The following is a 22,260-nucleotide window of genomic DNA, read 5'->3' as shown; positions in this document are numbered from 1 at the left end:
AAGTATCCACAGTTTTCCAGCCACTTCTTTCACAATGAAAGCCTATGGGAAAAAGTCTTTTTGGGCCACAGTGCATCACGTGATGTTGTAATTACACAGTTTGGCCATTACGAAAGTTGGCTTCAAAGCCTGGCGCTCTTCCTGGGGGCTTGGTGTCCTGTTGTCCCTTTCTCCCCTGTTTATGCTAAGCTAAGCTAACAGCTGCTGGCTCCATATGCATTTGCGGTATAGACATTAGAGTGGTATCGAAAGTCACATCTTACTGCTGACTGAAAGCTAATGAGCGTTTTATCTAAAAAGTCAAACTTAACCTTTAAGACAAACAAAAAATTCAAAATTAAATTAAATTAACATTTGTCATTCAGCATCCTACATCCTGCATTTTCATAAACAAAAACCTTAATAAACAAAATCAAATGATCAATGGAATTTTCATAGTTTTGAAAAGTACGGAAGAACATTTATACATTTAAAAACAAAGAAAATGGCTGTATATTTTAAAGCAAAAATGTAATGGCATGAAGGCTTTTCTTTAGGTCTAAAACAGAGAAAACCTCTTCCACAACACTAGATCAAATCAACACAGGAAAACGTGGGAAAAAGGGTGATAAGAAGTGACATCAAATTATCCTTGTATGACCCGAATAACAAAAACCTAAAACCTGTTTATCACCATTTAAACTCGGTGTTGAAAGCCTAAAAAGGTAAGGGGATGCCAGATTGGCTCATCACTGGATAAACACGACTAAAGCCAACCCTTAAGAAGGGTTTTAGCTGAGAATATAACCAGAGATTAAGTGTATTAAATAATAAAGTAGCATAAGTGAGTCATCGCTTCACACTCAAGGGAGCAAAACTAAAAAGTCATGGCTCCGTCAAGTTTAATTCTCCTTTAAAAAGTTCGTTCACGGTTTCCACCAAATGTCTGCTTACTAATAAGACATTTGCCAACATGCTTAATGTGCTCAGTGCTCAGTTAGACCCTGTCTGGGATGGTTACTGCTACTGCTCCACACTCATGGCTGGAAAATCCCTCACACATACACACACACACACACACACACACACACACACACACACACACACAAGCGGAGTTGGTTTTCTAATCTTCACGCAGGTTGAAGATGGATGCCGCAGCATTATGCTAATGAGTGTCTCTGCTGTCCAATCACACGCTTCAGTGACTGAACGACAGGCAGAGGATGCTGATGGGGGAAAAAAAGAGAAGGATGAAGAAAGAGAAAGAGAGGGAAGGATGGCGGGAAAGGGTGGAAGGTGAACGGATGAAGGGAGAGGCAGTGAGGGCAGTCAGGGTGAGAAAAACATGATGTCACTGTTTTGCATATTTTGAGATATTTCATTTTTAAAGCAAGCCTTTGAAGTTCATTATAAACCATTATCACACAGCTTAAAGGTTCCCCATCATCACTCCTGATATTGCACATGGTCTTGAAATCCAAATTTCAGTGAGGGGGGGAGTCCACTGGGCAATATAAAAGAAGCACTTCATTTACTGCCAGTTTCTGCAGTTGCCCAGAAGGGACAAACCAAACACTGCCTCTAGAGAGGGCCTTTAATGTTTTTAGTTGCCTCCATAGGGAGTATGAGGCGAGGGGTATTCAGTTGGTGGTAATCTGCAATCTCAATGCTGTATGCCAATAAATCTTGGTCCTATAAGCCATGTATTACTTCACTTACTCACAACATTCACAACACAGTTTCATAAACTGTGACTGACCTCTAAAGACTGTAATGCCAGATTTGTTGCACATCTGGACGCCATATTTCTTTTCTAACTATTATTCCAGGCTCAACAAAGTTAAACTTCCTTTTCAACTTTAGTGCTTCAGTGAGCTGCAATGATTAGTCGATAAATCAGTTAGTCAATTGAAAATGTAATAAGCTAGCCAACTATTTTGATAATTGTTTAATTGTTTAAGTCAATTACAAGCAAAAATGTCAAACATTTGCCAGCTGCAGTTTCTTAAATAGAAGGATTTGCTGTTTTTCTTCATTATAATGGATGGTAAATGAAAAGTCTTCGGCGTTTGGACTGAAGGTTGGACCACTGAAGCAACCTGAAGATGGTATGTTGAGTATTTTTAATAGTTTTTGAGATTTTATAGAATAAACAATTAGAGATGAAAATAATCGGCAGATTAATCGATAATGTAAACAATTATCAGAGATTGAAGTCCCTGACACTAACAATAATTTGCACATCTTACACCTCTCATTGACTTCAATAAAATGTCACAGTTCCTGAAAAAAAGCTGCCATCTTTATATGGTTATTAAAGGAGCACTGTAGTTTTGAAAAGAATAAATTAAAACTCAGAATTGTAATGTTTACAATATCAATGAGGTTAAAATATAAACGCTGAAATATTATTTTTTTCCATAACTGAATGAACAAGCTGTTCTCAGAGGAAAATAAGGTCCCCGGATCACTGTTTGAAGCTAGAAAGTTGGCAGGGTCCGCAAAATATAAACAGAGTAGAACAGTATGAAATTGTGTTGTCCTTTAAGGTCAGTTTGTTTATTCAGTTTATTCAGTCATAAAAAAATCATCATAGTGCAGCTGTGGAATCAGCCTGACGGTAAATTCAGAAAAACAAGTCTGTGAGGGTAAAATTTAGCTTTAAATGTTCTTTTAAAACGTGATTTGTCTTTGTGTTTATGTGTACAACAGTACCTTTCTCTCAGCCTCTTGTCTGGCGTATTGCAGCAGCATTGGCTCTCCGTGTTTCTGATAGTAGGATCTCTGACAGCGGTCTGACAGAGCAGGCTCATTAGGCAGGAAGTTGCTGGCCCACACCTATGATGTCACAGGAAGCAGGAAAGAGATGGAGGAAGATAATGATGAGAGAGAAATCTATAAAACCTTCTTCCAAGTTAAGTGTGTAATATTCTCTGTTCAGAAAATAAAAGGGGCAACAAGCTACCTGCCTAATTGTCCTGCTTTTTCAAATGACCTCATTAACTCTGCGATTTAATGAGGTCATTTATCAATACCACTCAATCAATAAAGGTTCACAGGTGCACAGATTTCTGGGTTTCAAAACTCATTTTCATTTTTTCCATTCAGACTTTTTAGATTGATAAATGGGTTTCCCCTGGCAGGCACTGGCTTTCATTTATATCAATACAGTGTGAAAATCAACCTGCAGACTCTGAAACATAATTAAGACCGGTACTTCATCACAGTGAACAACATCAGCCAGGTTCTATCGACAGACATTAAAGGTCCTGTTAAATGTTTTCTCAAGCAGATTGTTAGCGCTAGGGTTTGAAAGTACATGGCACAACATTTTCTGCCAAAACTAGAACAGTTGTGGTTATTTCTTATCAGATTTTTTGGAGGGTTTGAACTTCTGTCAATAGTCTGAAGTGGGCAGGGTTACATTAGAAAAGGTGTTCATAAATCAGGATTTAGCAATATCTGAACCAAAATCTGTTGATAGTTGGTGAGTTGTTTGCCAGTCAGAGTTGTTTGCCAGTCAGTATCAACCAAATCTGATTAAACCACAACCACTCAGTCTTGTTCGAGCAGATTAGCTGAGTTTTTAAGATTTAAACTCTTGATTCTTATTCATTTCCTACTTATTTACTACTGAATATTAAATCTTACAGAGGAACACATTGAAGTCAAGTATTCAGGGGCTTTGAGCCTAGTCATAGGTTTAAATCAAAATCTAGTTGAAAATAGTCTCGGACTAGCTAAATATGTTTCCTTACAAACCTCCATTTTCATTTAAACCAGCACCTTCCACTCCACCAAATCATCTATTCAGCCCACTTGGTGATGCAGTCAGGCTGTTTTCAGCCAGTTCATGACCTGTTGCTTGTCTGTAGCATGCCCTCTCGGACTTGTTGGCCTGTACTTACTGCCTGCCCACACATTGCTGAATTAGATGGGCCAATTATTTGACTTCTGTCTTAGTACAGTGCATTCAACCGATCCTGCCTGTGTGTCAGTACTTAGGTCTTCATCTCTGCAGCCTAAAACCTAAATTGTAACAGTTTCTGCTTTCCTGCCATGGTACTGTTGAGTTGGCAATGCAGCTGTAAGTCTCCAGGATAAAATGTTAGTTAATTAATGTTTTTGCAAACAACTAAAACTTTCAACATTTGTATGTGTCATAGGATATGTACCGTATCGTACCTTTTCCGAACCTTAACCAAGTGTTTTTTGTGCTTAAGCCTAACCAGACCATAAGCACAGTCTTGCTACAATGTAACATTGTTAAATGAACATAGAGAAACGTAACGCTGCAACATAAAGAAATTAAAAGTTTCAACATATCTATGGTTCACAAAAACATACTTTGCCAATATGTATTCTGGCGATTGGGTTGCGGAGAAACAAATGCATCACACTACAAATACTCCCAAGCATATTGTTGAAGTCACACTAAATTACAGCTGTAGCAGTTGTAAAATATTTAAGTTTAGAGTAAACAGATGTAAATGTCAGAGCAATGATCCATGTGCTCAGAGACAGAAGCGCACACTCACTGACAAAATGATCTGCCTGATTGTGATTAATAACAACTCTAAATATAGATATACAAGTTTAAAGCAGCTGTTTGAACTGAGACAAACACGTCGTTGAAACTTTCCTCTCATCAGCCACCAACTGTCATTCTGCAGCAGACAGTATTTACGCCAACGAGACGTCGGTATTGACTGTGAATGGAAAAGTAAACTTCCCTGGAGAAAAACAGGCAGTTTGATGCTCGAAAACAGATGAGATACTGCAGGTCATTTCATTCGTGGAAAACATTTGTCTGCGTTACTCACTTCCACAAACAGCAGTACACTTCGTTTTTCAATCACGCTTTGGGGAAAACACTTTTATGCTGTGAAATTAGCTTCGTAACGTACTTCCACTGCATTTCAGAAAGCTTTTTGTGGATCACGACAGACATCTGGATAATTTATGCTCGTGCTTTATGGTATTTTAATGGCTGTAAAAGCCGGCAAAGAGTGCTAAATGACTTTAAAATGTAACTACTGACTCGCTGCTGCATGATAAATCACTACCTGGGATGAGAACGTACTCAGGTTTTCAATTGGGGGTTTTATATATGGGTTTGTCATAACATCATCCAAGCTAATGGACACAAGTATATGCATGCAACCCGACAGCGTTAAAGTGTGTATTAAAGTGTGTGTATATTCATGCTCTGATGAGTAAGACCTTCACCAGCATATTGATTAGTTATTGCCGAGCGGTGGAGGAAAGCTGTTTGCGTGTGTTTATAGCTGGTTGTGGTCTAATTTGGTTCCTTTGCATTATTGTTGACTGTAAACTGCTCCCATAGGGTGTTTTTACCCTTTTGTCTTAATTGTTAGAGAGATATTAGGCCTATTACATTGTATTTGTGTCACCAGGAGTGGGTCTTCCAATTATAATATTGCATCAGCATGAACAGAGTAATAATCAGAGGCATTCTCTGCCGCTTCAAGCAGCGCCGCTCAAGGCTGCGAGGCAAATTGTCTCCTGATTAAACATTCCAGAATGTAGTGCAAGAATCTCACTGTCATAAGCTCCTACAAATTCTTTATAAACAGGGAGAAAAAGCTGCATTAACTTCATAGAGGAAATGCATTAAGGGTCCATTTGATGAGGAGCTGCGTTGTTTTGTTTTTTTACATTCGGAGGCAGTGTATTAGTGTCCTGCTGGTCTCTTCCTTGAGGGCACATGTCATAAAGCTGCATCATCCTGGGTTTAGATGCATGAATAATACTAAATGCGCTTATAAAATGAAATATATCTTTGTTTAAAAAGCTGGAAATTATCAGCGTTTGTTTGTATTTTTGCCCTAGGCCTTGTGATTCTCTGCACATTGGAAGCAGAAAGTAGTTTAGCATTATATTAACATGATGGCTTTTTTAACATTGGCTAAAGGCATGTTTATGATCGTGATCCGGGAAACACCAAACTGGACGGACACTGGTTGAAGTGTGAGCAAATACTGTACATCTGCATGCCTCCAGGAATGTACAACAGTGCGTGTTGTTATATTCGCACGCCTGCCAACATCTGTAGACGTGGGCCTGTTTGTACACCTGCGTTTTTGTATGCATGGATCTATCATTCTCACAGAAAAGTAGAGAACACAGTAAAGATAATACACAGAGAAAAAACAAAGATATACTCTATTCCCACAGGACAGAAATTCTGAAAATAACAGGCATCACTTTTAAAAGCTATTATGACACCATCGCTCCTTTTAACTTCAAGTGTTGCTCTTCAGGAGTGGTGAGTAAATATGAACTCAGGAACCATCCACGCCTGAGAGGCAAATGTTTTCAAACACACTCTAAGCACTCCACAGAATTAATACTGCATACTTACGTAAAAACGCGCATTACTATTCCAGCGGCATAACGATTTCCTTCCTCCTTTTACATAAAAAAACATACAGCTCCGTCCCTACGAGACCAAAGTTATCAGAAGCAACGCTGCCTCCAGAACATGATTTACATTTTCTGTTCGTTACTCCTTCAAAGTTTTAGATCTTTCTGCTTCTTACGTTTTTGGCCTGAAGGGATTGTCTGGCTGTACACACAAATTTACGCATTAACTCTTTTCTTGGACTTTGATGTCTTCAAAAAAAAAAAAGACAGGAAATCTGGACTGCAGGAAAAAGAACCAAGAAACAAAACTGCTGAAACTTTTAAAAAAAGCTTCCATCAAAGCCCGGATCCAGGTTTGATTTGAAATTCTTTTGTATCGGAGCACATGAAAACAAAACACATCGTTTTTGATCTGGCAGCAATTACAAGCAAGGCTTTGTTGGCAGCTGAACACATGTGTTATAGGGGTTATATCTTAATGAGTCCCCTTTAACAGTGGCAGTGTCTTCCTGTACTTTTTAAAGCAACTTTCTTAAGCAACAAATAAAAAAAAACCCTCAACCACGAATCTGACCTGATCAGTCAAAAAACATCTATGATGGTGTGTTAAAACCATGTTATAATGAGGTCACATACTGCCCTCTGCTGTTAATTTGTATATTACAGCACAGACTCAAGCCTTTAAAATGCCACTAATCAACCAGGGAGGAGGAACTTATCAATACAATCAGCTACATTACAAAAACACCGTTAACAAGATCTTCATCTCAGAGGCTGTAAACATTTGCAAATTTTCTATTCACTGTACTTTATTTTGTAAAAATATGATACTGTCATTAGAAGCATCTTTTTCTGCTTTCACTCATAATATTTCTGTCCCCTGTAAACACAGTATGAAAGGAAATTTGGCAAAACCGCTGCTGAAAAGCAAGAAAACAGCAGGTGTGACGAATAAGGTTAATGATGGCTTCATTCCATTAAATGTCCCAGTGAGCAATGGCAGCGAGTGAGCATGCACAAAACCAGAGCCCTGGAAGTAGTTCACCTAAATGTAACGCAGCTATCATTAATGTTAGATATTCCACTTGTGTTCTTCCAGCATTGACCAGTAAAAAAGTCTACCGTTAAAAGGGTCTATTCTTAAAGGAACAGTTCAACATTTTGGGAATGAGGTTAATTAGTGTGCTTTAGGTTGGTAAAAATGTTGAAGGCAGATTTTTTTTTTTTTTTTTTTAGCTATTCCTTTGAACATTTTGGGAACATACTCGGTAAAAAATAGCAGGATTTGTTTTGTGTGCTGCCTTACTTGATCTGCTATCTGAAGTGGTTTTCATCTGTTTACCATAATTTCAAACGGATGCCCCTTTCATACAAACATATGATACTATCACTGGTTACCAATGAACCTGTTTGCCTGTGTAATGTTCCAAACAGGTGTTTTGGGATCATTCCACAACTTCTTTATATGTTATTATTATTGTGTTTTCGCTCTGTTTTATTCATGTTTTACAGTGAAATGTAAATTATTATTTTTGCATATACATGTGGCATAATGGCTCCACTCAGAGCAGCCTCCCTGACCAATCAGAAATCCATCTCATAGGTCAGAGTGAACACAAAATTACTTACTAGAAGAGTGAATGAATCTATAAAAGCAATACCTATAAATTATAAATTGGCCTGTCCTTCCTTTGTGCGCTTCACAGTTGTTGTGTTTGAAGGCAGTTTCACTTGTTTTCTACATTGCTTGGAGAGCTGATATATTATTTTGACCACACTGACAACAGTATCGCTGTTTGAAATTCAACATATCACTCTGTTTACCCCAGCTAACCGTCTGTCTGTTTTTGTCCTGATTGTGCTCTTTCTCGACACACTGTGAAGCGACAGGTTGACAGGAAATGTCTCAAGTTGTTCATCTTGCCTGAATCACCTTTTCCAAATAGGCAAACAGAGAGAGATGAGACTATGCATAAAAATAAAACAAATGAAATAAAATCAAATCAAATCAGAAGAGGAAGAAATAAAAAACACAAATATGCTCTTGCACTAAATGTGACAAAGGCACACAGTCATTGTTGATTTCTAAATGAAGACTCAAATAACAGCTTTTATGTTGAGCTCCTGAACAGCACCCTTGATGTGCAAATTCTACAAATGACACGAACCATAAAAGCATTTGTTATTTTATACGGAGGCTGCCTTGTGAAATTAGCTGTGCTGAAAGACATGGATTGTGTATATGTGCTTAACTATGTAAAGTATGTATTCCTGAACTTCATATTCTCACTTCAAGGACGAATAATTTATTCATGCAGTCGAAATCACTCCATGTTTACACATTTTGCGCACACGTCTAAGTAAAAGGAATACATTTGCATCTCCTACCTGACAGTGAGGATGTGGATTTGAACAACCCATCGTAGCTCCTTTATTCTCAAAGATCTAAAAACAGAAAATACGTGGAAAAGTTAGTTTACCATTTACACTCGTATGTAGAGCAACACTATAAAGGTGGGGTAAATCAAAAAGACCATAAACATATTAACAGACGAGGAAGAGAAGTACTTTGGATGTCAGCACTGGGCTGTCCGAGTAAACTGTGACTTACAGAAAAATGCTTTTTTCCTCCAGAAGTCAAAGGCAAAAGTCTCTGTAGTACTTTAGAAATGTTGATTGAGGAGACTCAACAGAATTGTCTCAGGAGGAACGGACTAATCCGGCAGAATGGTGCTGTCCTCTGTGCTGATATTTGGTAGTTAACACTTCTAGTTCCCTTGCGGCTGTGTGCTTTTGTTTATTTTGTGAGATTTTTTAGGGATCCCAAATGATTGAGTGTCTTGTTCTGATACAGCAAAGCCAGGTGTTTTTGAATCTCAGGAAGGAATTTTGATTCACAGTCATGCAGAGAAAGCTACCGACGTCTACCACAATCCAGGGTAAGGGAGTGGGAATAGTTCAGAATTGTAGAAGATGCAGTATCTCTAGGGGTTTCATTTTTGTCTGTCAACATAAGGTAAGACTGTCGATGCTTTACAAAGCACACACTGGTCAAACAGAGTCTGGACAAGAGAAATGGGCTGGAATATATTTGGAGGGTTAGGATTCATGAGGGAAAGCTCTATCCTAATTCATCCTACAGCTAAAGATACATGTCTGGCCATTTTGAAATAGACACAATAAAGTTAATTTGTTCAGGATTTTAGGCTTGCGGTGATGGCTTATGAGGGGTTATGTGTGTTCTCCTGGAATCACTCATCAGTACATCTGTATACCTAATAATGTAACATAACCAGTAAAGATGTATGTCAATGCCTATCAATAGAAACACAGCATCTTTAATGGCTGCATTAGTCTCAGCATGTGATAAAGGAAGAGTTAAATTACTAGTCGTATAAACTTTGACATATTATCTTATTCATATCTTTCTCTCTCTGCTGCCGCTGTTTGAGTTTTGCGAGTTTGCCCAGGGGCATCATTAAAGTTTTATCCAATCCAATACAAGACGCATTAAAATGAAAAATAGGTAAGAGCAGAACACAGAATTATCAGTGACGCTGCAGTGCGGGATGAAAAGTTTACCTGTTGCAATTTTACACGTTTCCAGCCCCGGGAGAAATTCATCAATAATGTGTGTGTGAACAGGAATTGGTGTGTATCCCCTACCTGAACCCAGGGGTACGTGGCGCCTAGTTCTTCAACAAGCCCTGCCCACTTGTCAATCACCTTGACAACCTCGTGCTTTTTCATGAGAGGGAGGGTGATGTCAGACCAGGGATGGAAACACATGACCTTACTGAAAAAGACATGAAGAAAGAAGCAGAGAGGAGGCATCAGAGATGTGTGTGGGAATGATGATTCACGGTATCAGTATTGCAGAATTTAAGCTACACAGTAAATCAATTCCCATGCATTGGTAAAAATCTGTTGAGTACGTGAGAACTGAGCTAAAATATCTCCTCCTTGTGAGGGTCATGCTAAGGATTGAAACATGAGCAGTGTATGAGTAGGGTTGCAAGACATACCGATGTTTCCCCAACTCATTTTGGCCGACTGACGGGCCAATATGAGCACATTTTTTCCCACCTAATTGCAGGGAACATCAAGTATCTCCTGTAGTGGAAATAACATGTAATTAAGCCTACAGTGCTCTTATAATCATGGCCCATACTACTACTACTACTACTTAACCCACGGTTCACGTTGCTTGAGCATTGAAGCATCATCCTAACAACCTCTCACACCAGAAGAAGTGTTAATTTCATGTCAATATTTCATTCTAAAGCCTTTTCTTTAAAGCTATATGGTTTACCCGCTGATATTATCAAGCGTCTCTGGTATTTAGTCACATGTGCTAACAACACTTCTAACACTGTGTATGTGTATAATATATAAAAGTTTAAAAATGACTTACACAATTGAAAAGTAAAGACTTATAAATGACCTCTCGTGACCCACACTTTGGGAATCACTGCCTCTGTAGCCTATACTTCTATTTATTTCAGCACCATAATGTGGTTGAAGATTCTTTCTAGCCTACATGATTCAAGTAACGTTTTGATTAAGTTAATAATCAAATGTATAAACATTCAGAATGAGTTCTTTTGGGGTTTTTAGTCAGCAATTGAAAAACTATAACGTCTCATCCATGTTGCACTGAATTGTGTGTAATTAAATCACTGAAATCTGGTGAAGTCTGCACGCCAACTGAACTCTCTGGAAGTCCGCAGAAATTCCGCTTGAGGCCCCTTGTGGACTGGATGAACTGTGGGTTTGGACAGCACTCAGCACTCACAGACTTCCCGGGAACATGCCTGCAAGGTCTGCTGGAGCGGTTAAGTCCAGACATTTGGATTCAGCAATAAGAGTCTGCGTCAATGCTAGCAGCACTGTGAGGCTGACACAGTGCTGGTTTGAGCTAAATGCAAATAACATCAGCATGCTAGTATGCTAACAATGACAGTGCTGTTATATCTCGTAATATCGTGCTGTTTTAATGTTTACCGCAGTACCCATCTTAGTTTAGCATACAGCATGTTAAGTAGCACTCAACCCAAAGTAAAGCTAAAGCTGATGAGGATTTAGTTGTACAGGCAGGTTACAAACCAAACACATGGATCTGATGATTGTGCTGGATGAAGAGACTTTTGCTAATGGGTACCTTGACTTGACTTGACTCCATTTCTCTCACTTTTTCATTTGCACTGATCCCAGGTGTGAAAACCTTGGAAGAAAAATACTATTCAAAAGAAGTTCATTCTTCACCTCTCACTCTGTCTTAGATCCGTCTTTCTGTCTGGCTGTCTAGTTTCCTTTATTATTTATTATGATGTTCTGCTGTTGTAATCCTCGTTGCAATTAATAAGTCATGAATGTACTACTGCTGTCTTGTTTGAGTTTTCCGTGACATGTTTTGAAAAAAGCCTTGATCTACTGTATTCAGGATTGGCCTTGTTATAGAAGTAAAAGTGATGCTGTAACATATCTGACGTACAGTGCTGAATGGTGTGAAATGAGTCTATTTCTCATAGACCACTTGTCAAAAACAGCTACCTGACTTCTTTGACATCTTTTTCTTTGGATTTTCTTTTTTTGTCGGTGCCTTTCAGACGAACTCAAAGATGGTAGCACTTAAGAAAAAAAAAAACAGTAAGCCTAACAACTTGCAGAATCAGATTGATGTTTTTGATCTATTAGTATTAACCCAGATGTCCTTTAATAAGGGCTGAGATTCATTCTTGAGATCCTGTGAAACCCAATTAAATTAAATTAAAGAGTATTTTGACAACAATAAAAGTTCTGTAGAAGGTCAAGGGGAGATATAATGAGCAGCAAAAAAAGAGATATCTGATGTGAACTGAAAAGAAACACGGCCTCAGGACAGGCTGTAATCATGTTTTAACCACTGTAAAGAATTTAGAAGAGTGTATCGTTAATCCCCCATCCTCAGCGTGTGTGTGAGTGTTTAAGAGAATGCCATGTCCATGTGTATGTTTGCTTCAAGCTTTACCTGTGGGACCCCGGGGATACCAGCACGACTGTCAGAGTCAGAGAAATGAAATTTGTATCGACAGACGGGCTCTTCTGAGATCCCCGACAGCTAGTACCTGATCAATAATTGATCCTGACTCTGGTGTTTATGCTCTGAGCAAAACTGAATGGTCGTATTTATGAATTGTTCATGACTATTATAGGAGCTGCCAGCACTGTGTGTGTGTGTGTGTGTGTGTGTGTGCAGACCTCTGACAAGCACTTAAAAACAATGTAACAGAAACCCAACACTAACATGCTCACAGTGACGATGCTAACATGCTGATGCTAAGCAGGTGTAACATTGACAATTGTAGTTAAAGCAACATTATGTAACTTTCTCACCTTAAAATAACAGTTTCTTATTTCTTATTTCTCAACAGTGTCTTGTAACAGGGTGAATGGTGTCTCTGTCTCACCCACTCCACCCCCCATCACTTGTTTCTGCACTATGTAACTTCAGTGAGAGGGTAGGATCACAGCGTTACATATATGTTTACTTTAACAAACAAGTTTTCAAGACATAGCATTGTTGTGATGTAATGAGTTGTGTTTGTAGTTAGCACCTACCTACCTTACATCTGAATTGTTACAGACCTGGGATTTGTATTTACGGCAGTGGTGTTGCACTCAGAAACGGTGGGCGGCACCAAATCAAACAAAATTTCTACATAGTGTTGCTTTAAAGGAATCATAATGCCTACATTTGACCTTATGACCTGACAATGATGGTGCTAGCTAAAAAAGTCAGGGCATCACAAAGATTATTACAACTCAACTGACACTGCCACACCGCTAGCATGGCTTAAAACAAGAGCAAGCATACACGTCAGTTTCCTGGTTACCACAGAAGTTAGCATTACTGTTTTTGGGCCTTGTTTTATCATTTTTATCAGTGTTGGTTGAATGATGTCTTAAAGACTAATTTAATAATATTTTCTCTAATTATCTAAATATCTAAACTAAATATCTTGACTATTATTACTATGTCATTTGGTGTGACAAATACAAAAAAAGAGTGTTCTGAGCAGTACAGAGTGATAACCTGTTCATTCATTTGAGTTTTTAAAGAAAGAACCAGGAAGTGATACAACAGTTATCTATAGAGGATAAAGTTGGGTGCAATTTAGAGGCGGTTGTTGATTTCCAGAGAAATTTCCTTTGAAGAGCTGAAAGTTACATTTGAATCCCAAAGAAACTGTATTATTTCTAGAATTGTACGCTTTCCTGTAATTCAAATTCAACTGGGCTGAGGCTCTCTGGATTATGCTGCAAAATGTTGCTTTATTGTAATTAATGTGAAGTGTAACAACTGACATAAGATGAACTGTCATCATTCATTTGCAGGGCTTCTTAAGGAATAACAGTTACATAATAGATCCTTTCCTGACACCACCAGACCTGTAAAACGGTGTTGCTAAATCTTTTGTACCAGGATTTTGTGCCATTTCGCTGAGAGGGAATTTCTGATCGAGACGAGGTAATACAACAAGTCATTAGGAATTTCCTCACCCCATTTCTCTTTTCTCTCCCATGACCCAAATCCCCCAAATCCCATTTCCCATTTTGTTCGCCCTCTAATTGGCTCTCTGAATGTTGCTGCGGGGCAACAAGTAGTCCAGTTTCCAACTTCCTCTTTCTTTGACGTGACCATGAGACACACACAACAAAAACAGTACTGGTCAAAAAAAGGACAAACAGTACAACCACTACTTCAAAAAAACAAGACTAAATCTGCGGGGAAGAAAAAAATACTCTGTAATTTAACAATCGATACAAACACAGCGCAGCACATCCATCAGTGCTGTATCTCTGCATTATTACTCTGTGAGTGCGAGTGTCAGGCAAGGACTGACAGACTCAACATCTGCCAACGCATGGGATTTAAACACCAGGTTCGGGTTTCAACCGGCACATGCAGCGCAGTGTTTTGATTTAATCTATTATTCAGCTGTTGTGTAACTCTGCTGTCAGGCAGAATCAGTCGAGGATTCCCGAAACGTGGGATTGTTCCCGAACGTCTTTAAAGATTAAAACAAAGTGTTATCTACAGACTGAGGACAAGTGAGTGGGTTGCCGTTATGAAGCTTCATTTACTGATTGATCCATGGCACAGTAATAGCCATGTGAGGTCAAGCTTCCGGAGAAAGAAAACTTTATCAGCGAAGGTTTTGTGCAACTTAATTCTCTGTTGATGTCGCAAGTGCACACTAACAAAGGATTAGTCCCTGTTAGACTTCTCATACTGTCTATCAACTCTGACAGTGAATAAATCCAACAGTCAGAGTCTACAGATCAGAAAGCTGTCCACATTTCATGACTGAATAACACACTCCCAGGAATAAGCAAGATTTGGCCATAAAGCAAGCTTTAATCCCCTTTTTACCAACCCACAGGGTCCGGGGTAAATATCACCGGACTGAAATCTGAAAGAGTGGTGAAAAAACATCCCCATCTGCTGGTGTCACAGAGGACACACACCCATCTTAATATATGTGTGGTGGGAGGATTTGTGATTTTGTTTTTGCACAGTTAAAAATGTCCTGAAAACAGGTGGCACGCAGCGCCTTGATTAACAAAATTAGTTTCACCTAATAGCTGATTATGATGATGACGATGATGACAACAATGAACGAGAGGTGCCTCAGCATGACTGCTCTGATTGCACCCATCAGTTCAGATGTAATTACCCGTAAATTTGAATGCATCATCATTTTTTAAAAAAGGAACACTGATTAAGATGCATCCCTAAATATATTTTGACATTCTAACCACATGTTAATCATGTTACCTATGTGTTTAATATTTATCTCATTGTAACATTGCATTCTTTAAGTTTATCGGTAAAAAACCAAAGACACTGTAACATATAAATGTTGCTATTCGCTCTTACCAGACGCCTCTGGCAGCTGTAGACTGGAACAATGGATGTTGATCGGAACCTGAAGAACACAACAGCAGATGTGAGTTGTCATAAGTGTCGATAATGTGTTACACTTTCAGCAATTCATTTGCTTTGTTACTTTCAGCACTTTGATATACCAGTAGCCGTGATCAAATAGTTGATTGTGCCATAAAACTATCTCAAAAATAAAATATCATGTGCCTCACACCTGCAGAAATACATGAATGTAAAGACAAAAAAGAAGAAAAACAGCAGATCATTGCATTTGAGAAGCTGAAACCAGCAAATGTTTGACAATTTAGCTTGAAAAATGACTGAAACAATTAATCAATAATAAAAAAAAAAAGTTGGCAATTAATTTCCTTTAAATCGACTGATTAATTGATGCAAAAATAAACACAATAACCTCAGCAAACAATCTTTCTGGTTGTAATTTCATGGCACTGCATTTCACTCAAGTGTGGATGACCACAACAGTAACAATTTAAGAACTACATAGTGTAGAATATGCCAACACAATAAAGGAAAGGCAAAAACCCCAAAACCATAATATGAGCTCTAATAATATTCTAATAATATTTTCTGTTGGGTAACACAGTTACTTGTTATAGTATTTTTCAGCATCAGTAATGGCACTCACCGGGATCTGGAGCGTCTGGCTGAAGAGCAGGGAAGTCATTTTCAAACACGTAAGTGCTGTCATAGTCTGAATTTACCTGGAGAAAACAGACAGACAGACAGAGAGGTGGAGCTAAGGTAAAAGTAGTGGCTGAAGGACTGTAAGACCTGTTTAACAGTTCTAGAATTCAAAGGAAACCATGACATAACAAGCTACTTGTGGTATAATGTTGGCCTTCATGCATCTGTTGAATTCCCTGTATCTACCTGTTCTTACCTCTCCATTTGCCCGTTTGTTCCCAGGACAGAGTGGGTTACCGGGGTCATATCTAGGTATATGTTCCTCAGGAGGTTTCTCCACCTGACCTGCCCACGGTCTCTTCATGCGATGGGCCGACACAAGGACCCATGTGTCCCGCAGAGGGTTATAACGCAGGTGTTGGTGCTCTGAGGGGTTAAGACAAAAGACAACTCAATATAATCCCTCACACCTACAGAGAGCAGCCCACTCAGTCTCTTGAGAGAAAACAAGTTCAAAGATGTCAACCTGATGAAGTCCACTAAACGATCTAGTCCTCTTTATCTGTGCTGTTAACAACTAGGGGTCACAGCTGATGTGTATTGTTGAATGTTTCCAAGCATTGCTGTAACCAATGATTTATTGTCACTTAATTACTCACTTATAAATCTATCAAATGTATATATATTTTTTAATGATGATGCTGTTTTCACTACACATAAACAACACATCAAAAATCAGTCAGGCACATATGATTAAGGTTCATATGTGGTTAATAATAGTGATGACAGTTTGTTATTGTTACAGTAAAAGCAGCAGGAACTCCTGTCACGAGACTGCCCAGCTGCTGCCTGTGTACTGTAGAGCAATAAGTTAACTAAGCTCTCTGTCAATAGGTGAAGGCAGGCATGATAAATGAGCTTCATCATGTAATTGTGTCACTGCACTGGACTGACTGACTTGACACCACCATATATTGATTTCAGCATAGCTGTATGTTCTCTTTTAAACGGAGATCCATTGTGAACGAACTCCGTTGTAAAAGCGTTAATTTAATAGTTACTCTACTATCGAAAAAGCCAGCTTCGGGGTAAAATATATTTTTGAACATATTATGAAATGCTATGACCTACCGTTAATTTCGGCTTGTAAATAATCCATTATAAATCACTGTAGTTGGATAAATCTGTTGTAATATTTGGTCAACAACATTGTTTTTGGACATTAGCAGGCAAAGGTAAAAGTGCAAGATTTTAAACAGAGTTTGGAATTACTCTCCGCCGAAAGCTCACAAAGCTTCATACCTTTAGGATCAAAACTGACTTCTTTATTGTCGCTCATGTCGGCCGGTCAGTCGGTGCTGTTTGGCAACTCTCACCTCCCGGTGTTCAGCTGTCAACTACTCCTGGATTTTAGCTAACACAACCAACAGCCGACTTCCTGTTTTCTGACAAGCGAGAACAAACGTGCTCTTTGGACAAATCAACGTGTTATGACAAACCTCTAAAAGTCCAGAAATAAGGGTGAAAACAATAAAATAATAATACAATGAAAACTAAGTGTTCTCATTTAACATGACGTTTTAAAATGTATCTGTATGGATACCTCTCTTATATAAATATTGAAAATAAATAAAAACTACCTAACGGGGGTTTTACAGTGTGCTGGCAACCTCGAAGTTGCTGTCACAAACGCGAATGACTCGCTCTCTGATTGGCTGAGCAGCCACTCCCCGCCCCCGACTTATCCGGAAGCAGCTGTCCTCCCATGACTCCACGCCTCCTCTGCTGATGGCGTGTTTGGAGATACCTGTCTGCCCCTTTCTCCACGTGTAGTCTGACCTGTCGCTGTCTCTCTGTCTGTTCAGTATTGTTTTAACCATGTCTGTAGTCAGAACGAGTTTAAAACTGTTTTTGTTCGGCGCAGTCACCGTCCTGGTTGTGCTGCTGCTGCGGCATTGGATGGCCACCAAGCAGTATGTATTCAACAAAGAAGACGTCGCCAAATTGGCCAAACAGTACGCAGGTGAGTTTGGTAATGTGGAGTTTTATGTCGAGACCAAGCTGCAGTTCACTCAAATGCAAAGTAAAGTAAAACACGAACGTGTGTGGTCCAAGTTGTCCCCCTCAGTGCCTGCTATATATGCTGTCTGTTCTCAGGACAGGACCATGAGCAGGCCTTCTCCAAAGTGGTGGTGGAGCTCAGGAAGAGGTAATGATAACATTGATTTGCATTAGTAAAATATATTCAGATACGGGGATCCAGGAACTCTCTGGTTATTTTTTTTTTTTTTTAAAGTAAACAAGGCCCATCATGCCCTTCACAACAATCATCCATCACTCTTTCATAGTCTATTAGTCACGTTTCTAGTGTGAATACTTGTCATGTGTTTAAAAACCAGCTAATGAAGTGTAACTGAACTTAGGTATCCTGGCCACATCCTGCCAGATGAGGATCTGCAGTGGGTGTTTGTGAACGCTGGAGGTTGGATGGGCTCCATGTGCCTCCTCCACGCCTCGGTCACAGAGTACCTGCTGCTGTTTGGTACCGCGGTGGACACAGGAGGACACTCGGGTGAGGAACGATGGGGATGGAAAAGTCCTGTCTTATGCCTTTTTACATGGGGGAAAAAAAATCAGTTCCAAAAGTTTGATTGGTGTATAATCACCTGACACTAAGAGAAACTTGACTCCATGTCTGCTCTCTTCTTTCGTCAGGTCGTTACTGGGCTGAGATTTCTGACACTATCATATCCGGCACCTTCAGACAGTGGAAGGAGGGGACAACCAAGAGTGAAATATACTATCCTGGTAACTCATTTAAATCTGAAATTGTATGTCGTCTTATGAAATAATTTTCTATGCTGAATGAACTAGATAAACAAATCTTCCTGTCATTTCTTTTTTCCTCACAGGTGACACCATCGTACACAGTGTAGGCGAGGCCACGTCGGTCCAGTGGAGCGCCGGGACGTGGATGGTGGAGTACGGCCGAGGTTTCATCCCCTCCACGCTGGGATTCGCTCTGGCAGACACCCTGTTCAGCACCCAGGACTTCCTCACGATGTTCTACACCGTACGCGTCTATGTCAAGGGAATGCTGCTCGAGGCTGGCACACTACTCACAGAGGCCGGCGTTTTCTGAGGCTCGGACACCAGCACAGGGACATGTAAAGGTCGCCTTGTCATCGCACACCTTGTTACCCCTGCCCACTGACATCTAGCATGAGGAAAACATCTGTGTCAGATCATTCAGAGTTTAGATATTTTAACCCGGAATTGTAGACAGTTCAAATTTGCATCAGTACAGGTGATCCCATCCCTTGCCTTTTCATTAAGGCTCTGTGAAAGAAAGTGTTCAAGTCTTTCTCTTTACCCTGTTACTGTACATCAAACTGTAACACCTACCAGTGATTTTAAGGCTGTTCCACTCACCAAAATCGGTAAAACACAAGAACATATCATTCGAATGAAGCCTTAGCCCCTCCCCCAGAGTCCCACATTGATACTCAGCATCTTACTGCACACAATGAACATTCCTCTGAGAGCTCAAACTGCCCACATAGTCAGAAAGTCTTCAGTACCCATTAAAAATACAGCATCCACATTTTTAAAGAATGGAAGCCCAAAGAAATTACAATAAATTGTAATCAGGCACTGGAGTATTAGGGACATTAAGCAGCAACAGTTCAGGGGACGGCAACGGCATTTGAGGAAAAAAAAGGCAAATACCAAATCAGCTGTTTTTGGCGAGGCCGTAGCTGTCCCTCTACCGTCACTGCTTAAAGTCCCTGTTAACTCTTTTAGCAGACCACTTTGAAAAACAAGCATCGATTATCAAATACTGAAGCTGTGATATGAAAACTCTGGACCAAGGAATTACTTTTGAAACAAATATGCAACGTTTAATTTGGCTTGTAAAACAAACAAAATACATAATGCAAAGCCACTATTTTCTGAGGTAACACCCACTTCATATGTATATGCATCTGGGCCTAATGAGAGTCCTTATTTATTGTCTTAAACCGATAATGGAAACCAGCATCAATAAGCCAAGAAGCATGTATGTTCCAAAAATCAAGCCTGTCTTGACATTTGGCTCCATTTCTTCATTCACAATCAAACTGTGTATATACACTATATATTTTTCTGAAAATGTTGAAAACCTGAGGAGATGTGTATGCGGTGTCCTGTTTCTGGCTCAGCATGAGTCAAAGTCTGATTCATGCCAGCTCAGAGACGGCAGTGTTTTAATGGTTATAGTTATTGTCACGGTGTTTAATCAGTTGATTCAGAGCTGCTGTACTACAACAAATTTGAATTTTTAAAGGAGCAATTCCCACATTTTTAGGCTTAGTATGAAAGATTCCAGTCCTTTTTTTTCTTTCTCTAAACTTTGGTAAAGGTTTATACATTGAATCTAATCACTTTACGATATAATAATACTGCACACACTACATTTATTCTTTGGACAAGTTCAGGAGCCCTTTGAAATGGAAAATGCTGCTGTTCTATTCCTCAAACTTCTGCTGTGTTATACTGTAATTGTACTCCTTTAATGGGATGGGTTGTAAAAGGTGACTTACTTCAAAAACTGCATCTGAAATGTTTCAGGGAGCTTTATGAGCTGAAATAGTGTTGGTACAATCAGTTTGACAATATAATTGTTGAGATGAACTTGAATGATTTTGTGCTCTGACGAAGTGAAACTACTCTGCCTCCGTTCATTGTGTGGAACTTTGCACTAGCCCAACAGGGCCAAAACTAAACAATGTCCACAGGCCTCGTCCTCTACGTAATACTGGCATAAAATCAAAGCCTTTTAGAAATATTATTTGTGTATTTCACCTGTGATTGCACTGCACAAGCATATCACTGCTGCTGGTTCCACCATTTCCACATTTGAACCTGCCTGAACCTATCCCGGCTCGTACCAGGTTTCCACAGGAGTTAAATTATACTGTATTATACTGAACTACCCAAAACTGGAGTAATTTGGCTTATGTACCGAAGCATCAATAGCAGTGTGGTCTCATGGATGGATGGCAAAACGGAAAAAACCTCCTAAATGTTCGGATGTGCAATTTACTATAAGGTAAAGCTGAAAACTAACAGTGCCAAAAGAAATAAATGTTTTTGAAGGCAAATGATGCAAGCCTGTTTTATTATTGAGTACTACATCCACTTCAAATATAGATCAGTCTCAAAGAACTCACCTGTACTGAGCCTTTACTAGAGTCATAGCACCACTGGAATATAGGGATTGTCATCAAATTTATCACAAAAGTGTGTAATTGCAGTACATATTGGTCATGTACTGACCTATAATTGCAGTATGTACAGTAATCTCTTACAAATTCTTCAGAACAAACAGAAATAAACAGTAGGGATAATCTAAGAAGGTAAACACAAGCTGAGGGTAGTTCTTTTAGTTCTGAAGCTGTAGTATTTACACACACGATTTAACTTAACTTATTCACCATTATCCACATCGTTCAGGGATTGCGATAGGTGGAGAGATGCCGCGTGAACAGATGGTGTTATTCAATAAAACAGGCCAACCGAATAGAGGACAGACACATCAGTCCTCATCTCGGTCTGTAAATGTCAAGAGGATGCAGACAACCTGATTTGTTGTCATCATATCCATGAGAGAGGTCCAGGTGATGATGATAGAAGTGTGTGTATTCTAGGTGGGTTTGTGTTTGCTTGTGCCTGCTTTTGTGTGTGCATGTATAGAAGTGAGTGTGTGAATGTGCATGCTTTTGTACGTGTCACATACCATTGCACATGTGCTGTTTTGGCTTTTAGTGTGTATCTACTCTGATGTTCTGTTCCCCCTGTCCATCTATCCATCTGTGTATGTGTGTGTTACCATATTATCCCAGATATAGATTTAATGTCAGCCTAACAGAATGGCCTGACCCCGCCACCCTCCTTCTCTTTAAGGCTTTTAAAGGAGATGTATTCAGAATCGAAGACGGGCGAGCGGAGCTGAAATACCAGCGTGCCCGGGCAGCGGCCCCACCTTAATGTGATAGACGACAGACATTTTGACTAATCGCTTGGTGTCCTCCAGGCCGATTGTGTCCCTACAAACCCAGGGGTGAACATACACAAACACTGGACTTATGGATGCAAGTATAAACAATTGCAAAGAATGGATGCAAACAATCCAAAATAATACAAAACAAGATTTATATCCACACTGGTAGAAAACCAATATGTGTATGCACATACACAAACACATACACACGTCCTCCTGCGATTAGGGTTGCATAAATAGGTGTCCTTTGGAATGAAAAATCAGATAAGGGAACTAG

The 22,260-nt window shown here is 39.4% G+C and overlaps 2 protein-coding genes across 5 annotated transcripts in view; one reads left to right on the top strand and one right to left on the bottom strand.

The window, feature by feature from the left end:
• Positions 1 to 18,060, bottom strand: part of galt (galactose-1-phosphate uridylyltransferase) — a 32,472-nt gene extending 14,412 nt beyond the window's left edge. Inside the window, exons 1-7 of one of the 4 annotated variants that reach the window (XM_084383982.1) lie at positions 18,042 to 18,060; positions 16,197 to 16,366; positions 15,942 to 16,017; positions 15,290 to 15,338; positions 10,033 to 10,162; positions 8,755 to 8,811; positions 2,695 to 2,817 (exon numbers count right to left, since the gene is read on the bottom strand). In XM_084383982.1, coding sequence (XP_084240108.1) covers positions 2,695 to 2,817; positions 8,755 to 8,811; positions 10,033 to 10,162; positions 15,290 to 15,338; positions 15,942 to 16,017; positions 16,197 to 16,304 — 543 coding nt within the window. In that variant the 5' untranslated portion in view covers positions 16,305 to 16,366; positions 18,042 to 18,060. Of the gene's footprint in view, positions 1 to 2,694; positions 2,818 to 8,754; positions 8,812 to 10,032; positions 10,163 to 15,289; positions 15,339 to 15,941; positions 16,018 to 16,196; positions 16,367 to 17,071; positions 17,220 to 17,242; positions 17,464 to 18,041 lie in introns of those variants that run through there. The other 3 variants (XM_084383979.1, XM_084383981.1, XM_084383980.1) reach the window with 3 other exon arrangements.
• Positions 17,636 to 21,106, top strand: sigmar1 (sigma non-opioid intracellular receptor 1). Its single transcript, XM_084383983.1, has 5 exons — positions 17,636 to 17,963; positions 18,098 to 18,149; positions 18,364 to 18,512; positions 18,656 to 18,748; positions 18,853 to 21,106. The coding sequence occupies exons 1-5, from the start codon at positions 17,819 to 17,821 to the stop codon at positions 19,080 to 19,082; spliced, it is 669 nt and encodes a 222-aa protein (XP_084240109.1). The 5' UTR covers positions 17,636 to 17,818; the 3' UTR covers positions 19,083 to 21,106.
• The last annotated feature ends 1,154 nt before the right edge of the window (positions 21,107 to 22,260 follow it).

This window comes from Pagrus pagrus, assembly GCF_965226575.1.
Source record: "Pagrus pagrus genome assembly, chromosome: 19".
In the NCBI taxonomy this organism is placed as follows: Eukaryota; Metazoa; Chordata; class Actinopteri; order Spariformes; family Sparidae; genus Pagrus; species Pagrus pagrus.
This window is presented reverse-complemented; position numbering and strand designations above follow the sequence as displayed.

Excerpts from the sequence above, each read along its gene's own strand:
- sigmar1 (XM_084383983.1), top strand. The coding sequence starts at position 17,819 with ATGTCTGTAGTCAGAACGAGTTTAAAACTGTTTTTGTTCGGCGCAGTC. Across the intron at positions 18,513-18,655 it reads GGACACAGGAGGACACTCGG|GTCGTTACTGGGCTGAGATT; the intron begins GTGAGGAACGAT and ends TTCTTTCGTCAG. Across the intron at positions 18,749-18,852 it reads GAGTGAAATATACTATCCTG|GTGACACCATCGTACACAGT; the intron begins GTAACTCATTTA and ends TTTTCCTCACAG.